We start from the raw sequence: 14784 nt of genomic DNA, 5'->3' as shown, positions 1-14784 counted from the left end.
AGAAATAAAATTACCATTATTTGAGAGGAAAAGATCATCCACCTAGAAAATACAGGAAAAATCAAGTGCAAAATTATTAGAGGGATTGAGGGACTTTAATAAAGTCATCTGCTACAAAATAAATATTACAAATTAATGTTTGCTATGTGATCTTTAAAAAGTAAATTGTGTATCTTGAAATACAGTATATATAAAATAATCATAAAACAAAAAGGTACTATGAAAAAAGAACAAAATTTTTAAAATGCTGTGAAATTAAAAAATGATAGCCAAAAAAACTTCAATCAAAAATTAAAAAATACATTTGATAAAGTTTCAAAGAAAAAAAATCCAAAGATGGGCAAAAGGAGAGGAAAGATGAGAAAATTAAAGGATCCATCCAGGAGTCCAATATCTGACTAAAAGGTGAGAAAAAGCAAGCAGAAGGAAGAAAATTATAAAGAACATTTAGCTGATTTGGATGACTAAGCTTTATTCAAATTTCCTTAGTTTTTATCTAATGTGCTTTTTTCTTTTCCAAGATACCACATTACATTTAGTTGTCATGTCTCCTTCAGCTCCTCTTGGCTATGATAGTTTCTCAAACTTTCCTTGTTCTTGAGGATTTTGACTCCTTTTGAAGAGGACTGGTCAGCTATCTTGTAAAATGTCCATCTGCTGAGATTCATCTCATATTTCAAAACTAGAGTGAGGTTATAGGTTTTGGGAAGATCAGAGGTAAACTGCAATTTTCATCACATCATATGAAAGGTAACACTCTCAACATGACTTAACCTCTCTTTTGACTTTGATCGCCTTCTGAGTAGTGAGGTACCTCTTGCTGAGTTTGTCAGGTTTCTCCACTGTAAATGCTACTCTCCCTGTACCACCTGTACTTTGGATTCTTTGGAAGGAAGTCACTATGTGCTGCCCATTCTTATAGGTGTGTAGTATCTTACTGTTTTCCTTGCTTGTACTTTTAAGTTACATGATGTACGTCTAGTAATACATCAGCAGTACCTGGGGATCTTTTTCTCTTGCTTGTGCCAATTCTTGTTCATGTTTTAATGAACAAAAAATTGTCTTTTTTGCATACCTGATTGTTTGATTGTATGATGAGCAGTGTGGTACTTTTAGAGTATATGAAATAACATTTTCTTCCTCCAGAGAAGATTTTCATTTACCTGGTGCTTGAGCTACCTTAATCTAATTTCAGGGTTTGAACTTTTTCTATCTACCCAGACAACTTGAAGCAGGGCTGCTTTATGTACAACTCACGTGTACTTTTAGGATCCAACCCTTTGAGGTCACAATTCTAAATGTAGGGTGGTTGCAGACCCCTTGTCTTCCAGCCCTTTGAGGCTGTCAATAGCACTGTTCCACTTCTCAGCCGCCCTTTCCAAGTCATCAAATTCTCCTGGGCAAAAGCAGCTCCAAATGTTGGGCTTTGTAGTGAGAATTTCTCTCTTCTCCCAGATCTTAACCTGGCAATTCCTCACTATCTTATTAGTTTTTTAATGTTTGGGGGTAATATTATTTTATTTCTTTTTTCCCCCATCACAGAAATCTGCCTATTGTTTTATTTCATCCACATATTCTAGCCTTCTGTTTTGGGAGGTTTGTCTGTATCACCTAATCCACTGTTAGGAGTGAAAACAGGGTCCTGGGTTCCTTTTGCTTCACTCCTCACACTCCAGATCTTTCCCACTGGCTTTAAAAAGTTACAGTTAATATAGCTGTATAATTTACATTTTTGGAAAGAAATAGTGACAAAAAACAAGAGTCTTGACTGTATTCTCCTTCGAGGTTAAAAAGAAGCCTCTGACTTACCAGCCATGGAGTCACTAATCTAAAAAATTACATTACTTTCTTGGCCAGAACTACTATACCTAACCACAGAATACTCCATAATTCTTACACAAAGATAATTTTATTAATGAAAAGATCACACAAAACAAAGTTTTTGTATTCAAAGTTGTCTGTTTAAAATGTGGAAAAGGTAATATTTACAACATTTCCCATACAGTACATAGTTTTTATGCCTTAACAGAATGCTAAATGGAGAAAGAAACCAAAAGCAAATGTTAAATTGAGAGAAAACCAAAAGCATCAGAAAACCTTGTCCAAAGAATAATACTTAATAGGAAACAAAATTAAGAAAACTCCTTAATATTTTAAAGTATGTTGTATAAAAACATTGTGCCTTGTTTATTGAGACTACCTTTTTTTCCATTTGATTGGCACTAATATCACTATCACACTTTTTAATGTTCAGCAAAATCCTAGTGAGCTGCCGAAATGAATTCTACAAAATGTCTGAGAAAGATACTGTATGATACAAAATGTAATATTCTAAATGTTAAAAAACAAAAGTTAAAACAAAGGAAAAATATAAGCAACTGTAAGTGGTTATAATACAATCAATGGGTGGTCATGAAACATTAAAAAAAGGAAATCAATTGCACTTGGCCTGATATACAAAAGACTAACATTTTGTCTGCTAACCCTTTAGGACATTTTATTTTAAATATGCAGGAAGATCAGTGAGCAGCATAATACAATCAATGGTGGACACTCTTTGAGTAAGCACCTTATTTCAGTTACATAATTTAGATCTGTGAAATTCCTAAAACAACGAGACTATAAAAATCACACATTTTAGATGGTAAGCTATCAATAAGTGGTTTTTTAAAGTTAAATTCCTATTATAAGACTTTTTGGTATATCTTTTTTTAATAGTATAAAAGAATACTATTTTACAATTTTCTTAGAAATTCAGTGTAAAAGCTACCAAAGTGCTAAAATATCACAATAGCATGATAAAAATACTTGAATAGGACTTCAAAAAAGTTCAAACACATATAAGCTTATTTTCAAATATGTATAAAAAGATACAAGGATAAGATTTAAATACTTCAGCAAAGAAATATCTTGATTTTATATCAAAAAAGTAAAATAGCATAGTACATCTTAAAATACTCTTACCAAGAGTAGAATCTTCATAAATAGAAAAGGAAGATTCCTCTAACTCTGTCCTCCCACACTATTAAAAAAATATTATTAACCTGCACATTTCTGTTTTCAGGTATATTGTTGTCATTAACCTTTGTGTGAAATGAGTCATATTATTCTTGAACTCTATTTTTTCCAGTATAACAGTAGGCAATGCAGCTTTAAGTGCAAAAGAAGAATGTAACAGTGATTCTTACAAAACAGTGCATAGGTCACTTCCAGTGTAACACAAATTTGCTTCTGAGTAACGAGAGAAAATGTTCTTCAAGTATCTGAATGACAACCACCTCCCTGCTCTTTTCTCACTCCTGAAACCGGGTGAACAAGCAGAGATGTGGAACCTTTGAGGCTGCTTGGTTCTGAAGAACTGGGGACCTGCAAATTGTTGCTCTGTGCCAGGCCGGTGTCAGTAATATCACTCTTTGGACTAATCCTAGATAAAAGAAAAAAAGTTGACACACACATCCACAAACACAAATATGATGCCATTTTTCATGAGTTTTACCCCTAACCAGTGTCCACCTTTATCAGAGAATAAGTAGCTAAAAGTCTTTAGGTGTACTTTAACACTTCAAAATACAAATAATTTTTTTTTTTTTAGACAGAGTCTCACTCTGTTGCCAGGCTGGAGTGCAGTAGTGCGATCTCGGCTCACTGCAATCTCCGCCTCTTGGGTTCAAGCGATTCTCCTGCCTCAGCCTCCCGAGTAGCTGGGACTACAGGTGGGTGCCACCAAGCCCGGCTAATTTTTTGTATTTTTAGTAGAGATGGGGTTTCACCATGTTAGCCAGAATGGTCTCGATCTCCTGACCTTGTGATCTGCCCACCTCGGCCTCCCAAAGTGCTGGGATTATAGGCGTGAGCCACCGTGCCTGGCCAAATAATTGTTTAAAATATAATTTTCACTGACTTCAGAAACTTCATCAAGCACTACTCATATATGGGCTGAACATGGAGTCTTGTGGGGAATAGAATTAATAAGGCAGGATTCCTGTCCTCAGTTTAACAAATGTTTTATTGATTTCCCACCATGGATCAGTACCATGTAAGAAACTGGAAACATAAAGATGAGTAAGACTTTAGCTCTCCCATTGAGAAGGTTACAAATCTACGAGAAGATAAAGCATGTATCTAATTACAATGCAAATATATGAAAGCTGCCATAGGATCACAGAGAAGGTGCATTTAGCCTAGTCTGAGAGGACTAGGTAAGATAACCTTGAGATCTTAATGCAATTAGCTGTCCGCATTCTGGCTTACCTGTGTTTTGGTCACCTATGGCCATTTGAGAAAATTCATTAAAGATAATGTCAATATCTTTTCATGTTCAGAAAATAAAATAATTTTAGATGAAATGACACATTATAATTTTGTATACGGTGACACTTTTTAGACAGAATTATAATGTAGTATTAATTAAAACTTAGCCTGTATTTCAGGTAAATTGCATTTACTTAAATGTACAAGGAACTCTTAACAATTGCCACAGAAATGAACATTCCTACTTGAACAACATATATTAAAGCTGTTCTCAAAGCTAAGAATTAAACTACTAAATAGCATATTTATAGGCTGAACCCAAACTTCCTTGGGGTAAGAGTACAGACATAATATATCACAAAATGCTTTCCAGATGTGTTATGCTTTAATAAAAAATGTGTAATGCAGTATTTGAAATAGTGATGATTTTACATAAAATCAAATCTCACCTTCCTTCACTCCGTGCACTTTCAGATACACTGCCTGCCTGGCCCTTCCTGTCGACCTGTTCCCCAGAGAGTCTGGAGATGGATGCTGCTGGCGAGGCAGGTTCACCACAGTCCTGTTCTCTTAACCTGGGGGTGCTAGCTCCGTCCGCTTTCACCTCTCTCATTGATGTTTCTGGTGAGGTTTGGATTTCTGTCAAAGTTTCTTGTCCTAGGTAATCATGGCTAGTAATTGCTACTGCAGAAGTGCCATGATTTGCTGTAGCTCCTGTGCTGGTTCCCATGGATTTGGAAATGACCTTCAGCTTGTGTGAACTTGGTTTATAGTGCTTCTTTTTGTGTTTAACTTTAGAATTGTGCTTTAAGAAAAACTCACATGATTCTTGTAGTACTCTTCGACTTTCACTGATTGGACTATAAGAAAATTGAAGGAGAGGATTTACTCAAATTAGAAGTGTGGCTATAAAGTAGAGGCTATAAAGGATATCACATATCTTTTGCCAAAAATCCTTAGTCACTAAAGTTGAAACTTTATATTATTATAAAATCTGGGATTATAAATACTAGGACATAAATTGATTTTATAAAATCTTTTGTGTACACACTCTAAGTTGCTTTTGTCAGTATAAATAGTAAACTGGCAAGAAATTAAAAAGGCAAGAATCAAAGGATGAGGGCAAGGAGGCTCAAAACAGCATAAACGTACTATACATAATACTGTATTTGTATCGTATATAAATATATAATATAAAAGTAAACCAGAAGGATAGAGAATATAATTAACGGTCTTCATTTAAATATGTCTTTTCTTTCTAACATTAAAAATTAGCAAGTTACACTGAAATTAGTGTGAGTATATGAGATAGACATATAATAACAGTGCAAAAAAATCCAGTTAAATACGAATTCTTCAGACTTTAAAAACTTATTTGTGAAATGGTCTACAGTTCTGAAATGAGTTAATCAAACCAATGGGGAACAATTTTTAAAAAGCTATAGTACCTTGTATATAGTGTGTGTGTGTGTGCGTGTATATATATATATATATATATATATAACTAAAATGAATTACTCATAAATATAAATCAATAGTTATAGAATATTCCATAAGTTTGAATTTTTAACATCTTAAGTAAGACAAATAAGTGAAATTTTAGGTCATAGCTGTGTGTAATAAGATTTAAAGTTAGTAAATAATGACCATAACACATCACTTATATTTGCATCATACTTTATAGGTTTCTTTATATATACTTAAGTCTTATTTAATATTTTATCATTGATAAAAAGGATAAAATTATTTAAAATGCTGTACCCAAAATAATGAATGCAATGACAGCAGTAATAATACTGGATATACTATAAATCATGAAAAGAAAATATGCCTTTCATAAATCTTTCATTCATATTTCAAATAGAATAGTATATGTCAAAGACATATACTATATGACAAATAGTATATGTCAAAGACTATTGTAATAAATGCAAAAATAAAGCATGTCTCTTTCATGAAAAAAATTTCCAACCTTCAGTTGGCTAATCAAATTGAAATAATAGTTGATATAATGAAACTCTAGTACATTGATTTGAACAGTTCCTTGGTATTTTGATCTATTTATTTAAAAATCGTGTCAGACAATTCAATAGTTTCTTACTCTCTCTTGCGATTTCGTTTAAAAAACCCAGCCCATTCTGTGCATGTCTTTTTGCTTCCAACCCAGAAGACAGCAGAGATGCCAACAATTAATGTCATCAGGTATTTTATCATAAATAAAGCCAATTCTGGTCGAGCTTTTGCCTTTGCCTACAAAAAATAGTGAATAATATTTTCAGTGATGCACTTAAAGTGGAAAGAAGTCTATATTGTCAATATAAAATGAACAAAAGTTATAAATCTTCAACTGTTTTACTAAAAAGGTTTGAAATAATATAATGAAGCATGCTCTAAGTGCAACACATTTTTTATCTAAATGCTGAACAAAGAAACTTTATGTACCAAATCTCTAGAAAGGGGAAAATACTGAAATATATTTAAGAATAATCTCCTAAATCTTGGCATGATTTCCTCGCATTTTTTTCTCGATAGATACAGTAGCCTCTTATAATTGCAAGAATATTTGCCTCCAAATATTTACCTATTTTCCCCCACTATAATCTACCACAAAAATACATTTAAACTCATCATAACAAATATTTTACAGCTTTTATACATGATTAATATTTATATTATAAAAACTTGGTTAAAGTAAATTAAGCATCAGTAAAATGTGAACATTTCCTAAGAATTGAAACTATATTTTTCATTTAGGCATAAACTTTGAAATTCTAATCTTAAACATTGCACAAGGGTCAAGATATTACATACTCTGCATTTCTTGCCTTTTTCACTTACTAATATTTCTTGGAGACCATTCTGTATTAGTACAAATAGAGCTCTTTATTTTTTATTTTATTTTTATTTTTTGAGATGGAGTCTCACTCTGTCGCCCAGGCTGGAGTGCAGTGGCTGGATCTCGGCTCACTGCAACCTCTGCCTCCTGCGTTCAAGCAATTCTCCCGCCTCAGCCTCCCAAGTAGCTGGGACTACAAGCCCACGCCACCATGCCTGGCTAATTTTTTTGTATTTTAGTAGAGATGGGGTTTTACCATGTTGCCTAGGCTGGTCTTGAACTCTTGAGCTCAGGCAATCTGCCCTCCTCAGCCTCCCAAAATGCTAGGATTACAGGCGTGAGCCACCGCACCCGGCCAGAGCTCTTTATTCTTTGTAAAGGCTGTTGCATTGTGTGAGTGAACCATAACTTATTCTACTATCCCTATTAATAGATACTTACTTCCAATCTATTGTCATTTGCAAATAATGTTGTAGTGACTATCTTGGTATTATTTATTTTCTCATATTTGTAAACAAATCTGTCTATAAATTCGCAGAAGGGCAGGATCAGTGTACACACATTATACATCTATACATACTGTGAAATTGCTTCAACAGAAGGTTGAACTAGCTCTTAATAGCAAAGTCTGAAAATATGTATTTTGGTATTGTTTCACCACACAGTGGTTAGAACACCTTTAAGATGTTTGCCATATCATACATGGAAATATAATTTAATTTTAATTTTACATTTATTTTACTATAACTTTTTCACGTTTAAGAATAGTTTTTTCATTTTTATTTCCTGTGAGCCTTTTTCCTACTCTTTTCTCATTTTTATATGAGATGGATGGTTTTTTTCTTATTGATCTGTAGCAACTCTTTATAAATTAGAGAAATTAGCCTTTCAACTATGATGTCATATGCAAATAAACTTTCCCAGTTAGTCTTTTGACATTGATTATGGATTGGTTTTTTTTTTTTGTCACACAGAATCTTTAAAAAATTTTTTTTTACTTAGTCAAATTTAGCAATCTTTTATAATTTCTATAACTACAGGAATATTATATCCTCCACTTGAAGACTATAATTTTTTAATTCTATCCTATTATATTTTACAGTTACTTACATAAAACATAATAACCACAGATCTTAAACATGAAAACCACAGATCTTAAACTTTTTAGCAATATGTAATAGTTTCCTCTCCCTAACCTTGCCAAAAAGACTGAGGAATCTAGGAGTCATTATTAATATAGCAGGATCACCTTAAGACACAGCCTCTTGTTAAGTATACAGTAAAAACAAACTATGGATAATAGATTATGGACAAGGTATAAGGCAAGTAAAACTAGTATCCCCACATACCAACATAAAAAATAGGTTCCACAATGTTATAAAGCAGTAACTTTCTGAAATATAAGCTATTATATGAAATAGTTCGACCTTCTCATTGCTTAATTTGATACACTGTGATGGCAGTGCTCATGTTCAATGCAGTTAATACCGCACAGAGTCAGGAATAATGTCTAAAATCTATTGAAACAAAACCAAATTTCTATTTACGGAACTTCAACTAAAATGCTTTAAGAAATTTTATATTTTCAGAAATTTACTTTTATTAATTTTAAAAACACCACCTTTATACTAATCATAAGAATCAGAAATAGATAAAACATTTTGTTACAACTGTGTTTTTTTCAGTTGAGAAATGACAGATGAGTCAGGCAAAAAGCAAATTCTGTTTTTGTAAGTATATACTATGTAAAAAGCTATAAGATAATATGATCAAATTAAATATATCCAAATAAAATTTTTTACTAACTAAAAAATTAAAAATAATTGTCAACGCGACAAAAGTGACTTCTGTTTTTCTCCCAATGTCAAGGTCTGTTCTTCTGACTCTGCTCTTTATTGCTATTAATCTGCCTTTGCAGCTCAATTTAATTTTTCAGAGAATAAAGGAAGTTCTTTACTATACAACTGAAGCTAAAGCTTGAGGAAGGAAGTCATGAAACATTCATCCCAGTTTCAGTTGATGTATAGGAAATCCTTACCTATGGCTCTTGTATTTTCTCACCTGAAATCAACTTTTACATCCATGACAAGTATATTTCCATGGAACATTTTCTACATTAAATGTAAATAGAGACATAATCCAAGTGATAGCTTTTACCTGATAAGGACATGGGATATGGTACTGACGACAATGATCAGAAACCCAAGTTATCTCCCAGGTAATCCTGTTCACTTGCTCATAGACGTAACATCCAAGAAGTGTCACTAATGGCACAAGATACAAGCCACTGAAGACTCCAATTCGAATCATAAATTTCTTTAGTTTTTCTTGGTTCCGGCCATCATGTTGTATGACTTGTCGAACATGATTTAAGGAAATAATGCCAGCTAAAAGAAGAGAGAGCCCAACAAACACACAAAGGCACAGTGGCAAGAGTACAAAGTAGCGAGAAGCATCCAGGTCATAAAGGCCAACAAAGCAAACTCCACTAATGTTGTCTCCTTCAACTTTGTTCATAGCAAGAAGCATAACGGTCAAGAAACCTGGTGTTCCCCATGCAACAGCATGAAACCACACTGCTTTTTGTTCGATGGCTTCACAACTCCATTTTCTTCCTGCAGCTAAGAACCAAGTAATGGTAAGAATCACCCACCACACAGTGCCAGCCATTGTGAAAAAATACAAAAGCATGAACAAAACGGTGCAAGCCTTATTTTGAGAGCCTAGGACAACAGTGTCACCAAGTTCTAGCTTCTCATCTGCCTTATTGCAGGCTGTGCTATCGCCTAGCAAAAATCCAATGAAGTACATAAGAGATACAATGCTGTAACAGACAGAGTAATATATAATTGGTCTCTCTGGGTATCTGAATCTTCTAACATCAATTAAAAAAGTAAGGAATGTGAACAGAGTTGCACAAAGACAAAATATTGAAACTGTTCCAATAAAACTTTTTGCAAACTCTAGCTCATCACTTTTAAAATACATGTTGGGGCATGGAGGCGCACATTGGTCAATTCCCAGAAACTTATATCCTTGTCCCCCAGAAGTCTTAAGATGCCTTGGACACCAAAATCCAATGTCTCTTTGGACTTGTTCTGTTTTCTTCTGAGGACCAAGAAATTCTGTGTGTGGATCAAAAGTTACAGGAACAGTCTCATCACAGTATTGTAATCTGTAAAGATTATAAAAATTAAATATATGAAATCAACATTTTTATTGATTCATTATGTTAAGCAATGCTTTCCAACTATAAAATATTACCTTATGTATTCATAATTGATGGGAAGAGATACAAATCTAAATGGATTACAGATAAGAATTGAGTAGAAATTTTTGAAGTTGACTAAAAACTTGTGGCTGTTAATGGGGCCTCAACACAATAATTTATATTAAATACAAAGCAGGTGAACATGAAAATGCACTTACTTGGAAAAAATTAGCCAATTCATAATTTTAAAATAATTTCTGTTTTTAAGACTAAATATTTAAAAGAATTTATCTTAATTGGTAGGCTCCAGATAAGTACTGGCTTGTCTCTTTATAGCATATGAAATATGTCTTTATATCATATGAAATATGTCTTGTCTATTCATTTTTATTTTCTAATGCCCATAAGAAAAGTAAAGCAACCATATAACTAAAGCGATGATAATTAAAATGAATGAAATGAGATCCTTCCCTGGATTGACAGGATAGAGTTCAAGTTTTTAAAGAAAGGCAAGTATACCAGCAAGAGGCAGGCTGAGGACCAGCCTAATGAACATCACCATTTTGTTCAGGTTGGGCTCTTTGCCTCCCTTGTTTATGGACAGCCCTGAGTGATAGATGGAGATATTTCCACCTCGTGCAGAACTTTATCACTAAGTTGAGTTTGTACATACCAGTATTATTTTGGGGGATCTATAATGGCTTAAAAAGTATTGGAGGTTTTGGCCAGGTATGGTGGCTCATGCCTATAATTCCAGCACTTTGGGAGGCCGAGGCAGGTGGATAACTTGAGGTCAGGTGTTCAAGACCAGCCTGGCCAACATGGAGAAACCCCGTCTCTACTAAAAATGCAAAAATTAGCTGGGCGTGGTGACAGGTGCCTATAATCCCAGCTACTTGGGAAGCTGAGGCAGGAGAATCACTTGAACCTGGGAGGCAGAGGTTGCAGTGAGACAAGACCGAGCCACTGCACTCCAGCCTGGGAGACAGAGAGAGACTCTGTCTCAAGGAAAAAAAAAAAAAAGTACTGGAGGTTTTAAATGAGAAAGCATTTTAAATATACCTTAGATAAGAACAGACTAAAACATACACCCATAAAATGAAATACAAAAAAAAATCTACCAGCTTTATTAAAACATAATATTATGTCAATTTTGCTTTATATCTTTTAAAATAAAGCAATATAACATTATAGATACAGTGGGGACCCCTTTCTGGTCTTATTTCCTTCTCTCTCTCCTCAGAAGTATTCATTACCACAAATTTGGTTTTTACTCTCAAGCATTTTAAAGTATTTTTATTACATTATTTACTAACTATAACCTTATAAAGTATTGTTTTTCAGATTTTGAACTTTATAAAATTACACCATGCTGTATATAGCACGCTATAACTTACGTTTTAAAATTTAACACTATATTTTCTAGATTTATCCATGTCGACAGATGTGGGTCAACTACATTCATTTTATCAACTGTATGGTAGTATTCCAGTGTGTAAGTACATCACAATTTACTAATCATTCTTCTATGATGGACTTTTAGATTTTTTCCCATTAAAAGAATTAGGAATAATCTACAATCAATATTCTTGTGCACGACTCTCTGTGTAAGAGTTTCTATGGGAGGGGATTTCCTAGGATGCAGGGTTAAGCATCTGCCATTTTACTATATGTTACTCAATTGTTCTTGAAAATGATGATGTATCTACCAGAAGTGTGTAAGTTCCACATAGGTTCTATAGTTTCTTCAGCCTAAAAAAAAAACCAAAAAGCTAACCAGTTTCTTTCCCCAATTTATTATATGAGGTCTCACTGTATCAGTAGAATAAATTACCAGCCTCCACTGTCTACAGAATAGGAAAAAAAAAAATTAATCAAGACTAATGTGGAAAAGGTCAGTGAATGGATACATGCATTCATAAGTTAATTGTGCTTAAAATCTTACTTTCTCCACATGAACTCTAATTGCAAATGATCAAGTCAGTCAGTATTCATCAAGTTTATTCACTATCACAGAAAGGTCCAGATAGAATATTTCTTTTAAATATATGCTTGTATATGCCTGAGATTCTTTTTTTTTTTTTTTTTTATGGAGACTGGGTCTCGCTATGTTACCCAAGCTGGTCTTGATTTCCTGGACTCAAGCAATCCTCTTAAATAGCTGAGAATACAGCTGTGTACCACCATGCCTGGCTTATGCTGAGATTTTTATATCCAAAAAGACCATTCACCTTGCCAAAATATTACATTAACACTGTTCTGAAGGTATACAGAACAAGTATAGTCAGCATTTTGATCTTAACGCAGTAGAGTATTTCATGTTATAAAAACATCTGTTAAGCATGTTTGTAACATTTTCACTTTGAAATACACTTATTAATTATAAAATCTGTCATAGCATAGTGGCTGAGGTATGGAAAGGCCTCTGATAAATCACATTAGGAAAGTGTGTTTTCATGAAAGCAAGGCAGCTATACCTTTGAGGAGAAAAAGACTATCACAATAAAGACAGGAAAATGAGTGTAAGGAAAGAAGTATAACAGAAAATAAGATTCCACAGACTCTCAGGTGGTATGGTGGACATGCACTGCTGTGGGGAAAGAGGGAGAAATGAAAAGAAGGAGCGTCATGGGTCAAATGAGTGGGATTCTTCTATTGGCAAGCTACCCGAGGATGGCTGGAGCCGGAACTGAAAACAAAGTTCAGTTTACAAAACTCTTCACGTAGAAAAGAATGTGCCTGTGCTCTGATGAGCTGAGGAAACTACAGACCTCAAAGAATGAATGCACCTTTTTCTTCCAAGGCAAAGGCATTCTCCTGGGGAACCAAGAGCCTAATGCATGCCATAACCACACACTTCTGCCGTTTCTCAACTAATAGATGCAGCCTTCATGTTTTTACCATAGTTATGTTAAATCTTTCATTATGCTAGAAATCTTTCAATGAGCTAGATTTTGTGTTTTAATCAGAGGTTCCCCTCTTTCTTTGTGTGTGTTTTCAAAGTAAATAAGATGCCACAAAAGCCTGAAGGTCTTATTTATAGAAATGAAAAAATATTCTCCAGTATAGGCCATACTAGAATTACTTTTATGTGCAGCTGACCCAACTAACATTGTATAAAAGGATGTTTATGGGTTTGCTTTATATTAATGGGATATGGTTTAATATAGGCTTAAATAATTTTAAAAAATGAATTCTACTTCCCAATTCAATGTATCAAGCATTCTCAAACACAAATACATTTGATTTAGATTAATTATTTAAAAACTATCCGTTTCTCAAAAAATCAAGTTACAAAGACCAAAACTCCAACAGAGTTAGAAATTAAGCATAGGTGCCAGTGTAAATTTTTTTAAGTTATAACCTCCCCTGCTTTGAAACTGAGTAGGCAGTCTCATAATGAAAAAGCAAGTATTTTCTCCACAGGCCTCACCATCTTCTCATATAAATATAACTTCTTTACTGAATCTTCTCCTTCCCTCCACTAAAATGTAAGGTCCATGATGGCAGGAATTTCTGCCTGTTATAACTCTAGTGCCTAGAACAGTCCTGGCACACAGTAAGAGTGCAAGAAATATGAGTTGAATGAATCATCAGTTTTCTCTCCTTTTCTTTTGCTGTCATCATCCTTGGTGACTTGACCAAGAATAAGCCATCCACACTCTGGCTTCTCGGCTCTTTAGCCTTCTCATCTCCAATGACTATCCCTAACCCGCAGTGGCCACCTGTAATCAAAGTCACACAAGGAACCCTGCCACAACCTGCAAGTACATACTATCTCCAAAAATCAACTCAAGCATCTTGCCCTTTGTCTGCAAGCTCCTATCCTTGCAATTCATTTTTTTAAAAATCCTCATTATGCCTTTAAAAAAAAAACCTTATTGGGATAGATCTCCTCCAGCTTATCTCCATACATTAGTTCATTTCTCTCTTCATTTTGCTTCCCATCCATTTAGACTTTCATAGGCTATTTTTTCATTAACACCCTTCTCATTATCCTTCATTTTTTAGTGCACCTTTATCTTTGCACTGAATCCATCTGACAAAACCCCAACCACAGATGAGCACAACTATCTGCCTTCTCTGTGCTTAGCCCCAAGCATCCCCCCACAGCTGAAGAAGTTCTCAACAGGCCAGATGAGATCCACAAATTCAGGATCGCCTGATTTACCCAAAATGTTACGAAGCCTCTCTAGTTGACTCATTCTCCCAGGCTCCATGATGACCACTTCTCTCAAACACATATCCTTCTTTCCCAGACTCACAACACAGGACCTCCTTGACTGTTACCATGTCACAGTGGAAACAGAAGCCATCAGAAAGAAATTATTGCAACAACTCTTACCAAACACACAAACCTACCTATATCCACAGCCATCCTATCCTTTCCTACTGTTACAACAGATGTTCCTCCCATCCATGGCCAAAATGTCATCTATGCTTGGGATCCTACCTCCTTCTTAGAAAGCTACTATTGATGACCTCT

The 14784-nt window shown here is 34.3% G+C and overlaps 1 protein-coding gene across 1 annotated transcript in view; it reads right to left on the bottom strand.

Moving 5' to 3' along the window:
* Positions 1-1890: 1890 nt before the first annotated feature.
* FZD6 (frizzled class receptor 6) overlaps positions 1891-14784 on the bottom strand; it is a 34079-nt gene continuing 21185 nt past the window's right edge. The window contains exons 4-7 of the mRNA XM_054498268.2: positions 9245-10262; positions 6353-6501; positions 4701-5111; positions 1891-3424 (exon numbers count right to left, since the gene is read on the bottom strand). Coding sequence (XP_054354243.1) covers positions 3256-3424; positions 4701-5111; positions 6353-6501; positions 9245-10262 — 1747 coding nt within the window. The 3' untranslated portion in view covers positions 1891-3255. The remainder of the gene's footprint in view (positions 3425-4700; positions 5112-6352; positions 6502-9244; positions 10263-14784) is intronic.

This window comes from Pongo pygmaeus, chromosome 7 (genome assembly GCF_028885625.2).
Source record: "Pongo pygmaeus isolate AG05252 chromosome 7, NHGRI_mPonPyg2-v2.0_pri, whole genome shotgun sequence".
NCBI lineage: Eukaryota > Metazoa > Chordata > Mammalia > Primates > Hominidae > Pongo > Pongo pygmaeus.
This window is presented reverse-complemented; position numbering and strand designations above follow the sequence as displayed.